This window comes from Homalodisca vitripennis, unplaced genomic scaffold (genome assembly GCF_021130785.1).
Source record: "Homalodisca vitripennis isolate AUS2020 unplaced genomic scaffold, UT_GWSS_2.1 ScUCBcl_914;HRSCAF=3862, whole genome shotgun sequence".
NCBI lineage: Eukaryota > Metazoa > Arthropoda > Insecta > Hemiptera > Cicadellidae > Homalodisca > Homalodisca vitripennis.
In genome coordinates, this window is record NW_025777075.1 from 177541 (window position 1) to 179642 (window position 2102).

At 35.0% G+C, this 2102-nt stretch overlaps 1 protein-coding gene across 1 annotated transcript; it reads right to left on the minus strand.

Annotated features, from left to right (window-relative positions):
- Positions 1-689: 689 nt before the first annotated feature.
- On the minus strand, positions 690-1505 carry LOC124371122. Its single transcript, XM_046829437.1, has one exon. The coding sequence runs from the start codon at positions 1503-1505 to the stop codon at positions 690-692; it is 816 nt and encodes a 271-aa protein (XP_046685393.1).
- Between the last annotated feature and the right edge of the window lie 597 nt (positions 1506-2102).

Below are 2102 nucleotides of genomic sequence, written 5' to 3' on the forward strand. Positions count from 1 at the left end.
ATTCAAGTTCATATCCCCAGCAATCAATAGGTTGTCACAGTTCTTGACCTCTGGGTTCAATAAGAATTCTGACAATTCATTTATAAACAATTCACCAGACGAGTGATGTAGCCTATATACCGCTAATAGATTGAAATTGTAACCAAATTCTTTAAATTAAATTTGTAGTACATCGGCCGATACAAAATTGCATGTAATTTGTGACACTTTAGTAACGTTTTCATTAATATAAATAGCAACTCCTCCGGCCCTATAGTTTTCATTTTTATTAAAAAATGATGAGTACTTAGGTATAGAATAATAGGAAGTTTCAGAATTATTTATCCATATTTCTGATAGGATTATTATATTTGGTAATTTATTCAGCACAGCAAGCTCAGCTAAAAACATATCAAAATTTTCTCTCATGCTTCTAATATTTTGGTGGCATATTAAGAAGCCAGTTAAAGTATTTAAAAAACTAGTTTTTTGTAAGTTTATAGTTTCTTTCATAATAGGTTATTGATAAAAGGAAAGCATTTTCAGAAGATTGAAGACATGACTACCCAAGTACCACCACTTTCACAGGTAAAATAAAGCTTTATAACAATTATTAGGCCTACATCTAATACAAATTTATAAACACAAACCAAAACAATAAATTAAATAGTCCTTCACTATATTTAAAATATGTAGTGTAATCAACATACCTAAAGGTTGTCAAGGTCAACCTGGCCCCTTATCACAGAAACGGGTCCCTTTTCATCTTTTCGCAGAAAGATTTTACCTCCTCGCACCCACACAAACTGGTAATTGTTCTTTATCTTAAAATCCCTGGTCATACCGAGCAGTCTTCTTCTGGTTGGAGTAAGAGACTCATTGACATAAATTGGTTCGTCACTTGTTAAACCTATGTGCCGAGTTGAAAAGTCCTTCTTTGCTCTTCTTTTGGCCATCATATTTTCCGCATCAAACCTCCTAACAAATTTTATAATGATTCCAGGTGGCTTTGAATCACTGGATCGTTTTGCTAGAGTGTGGCATGCATCAACCATGGTATCAGTTACTTCCATACCAAGAGCCTTTCCCACCTCCTTCACTGTGTCTAGCACATTGCCTACCACAGGTACACCTTGAAGCTCCACACAGTTACGCCTAGAGTACTGCTCCATGTCTTCAACCTTCTGCTCTAGGTTGTAAACTTTATCTTTGAGCTGTTTATTTTCTGCTGTGAGAGCATCAATCCTATCGAGGTACTCTATAATTTTCACCGTGTTCTCTTTCAGAGCAGAGGTATTTTCATCAATCTTGCTATTCATCAATTCATAGGATGTATTGAATTCAGTAACATTTGTCTTTTGATCACATTTTAGTTCATTTATTGCTTTCATTACATCCTCTAAAGTTAGTTTACCCTCTGTAGCTTGTGACTCTAATCTTAGGCTACTGCGCCGCTTTTTGCTGCAGGGATCACACCGCCACATCATACTTTCATTATTTAGGAACTCAATGTCAGCCTTGCTCATCTTCACACAAGTACCGTGGAAACTAACATTGCAATCAGAGCAGGTTACCTTAAGTTGCCTTTGAGTAAAACCACTATTACATACTCCACAGGTTGCCATTTTGTAGGTTAGGTTTGGAAACGTAACTTCCAACAGGAGTATTACTAACTCAACAATATTGCTTATTACTTTAATACTTACTGATAGGCTCTCAATATTGTATTTTACTACACACAACACATTTAATTAGTGATATAATAACACTTGAACATTAAGTTTGGAAGAGCGATATAACTACGTGTATGCTTGTCAGCCACTGCCATCTATATATATAAATACTTTTCAAAATGTACATACATATTTAACAATCATACGTAAGGTGCTAAAAAAAACAACACACACTCATACAGAACGATGTTGTATGACAAAGTAATGTAATGCTACTCGTACATAGTGAATATCCACCTATTTAGCATATTTCTGTGTAGAGCTGGTAACAGGTTAGTACAATGTGCAGTGTAACAGCAACTCCCAACAAACCCCAAGATACAACCATAGACATAAACCAAGCAAACTAAATATACATTAATGTATTGTAAAACGTTTTATCGGACTTAA

Excerpts from the sequence above, each read along its gene's own strand:
- LOC124371122 (XM_046829437.1), bottom strand. The coding sequence starts at position 1,505 with ATGAGCAAGGCTGACATTGAGTTCCTAAATAATGAAAGTATGATGTGG.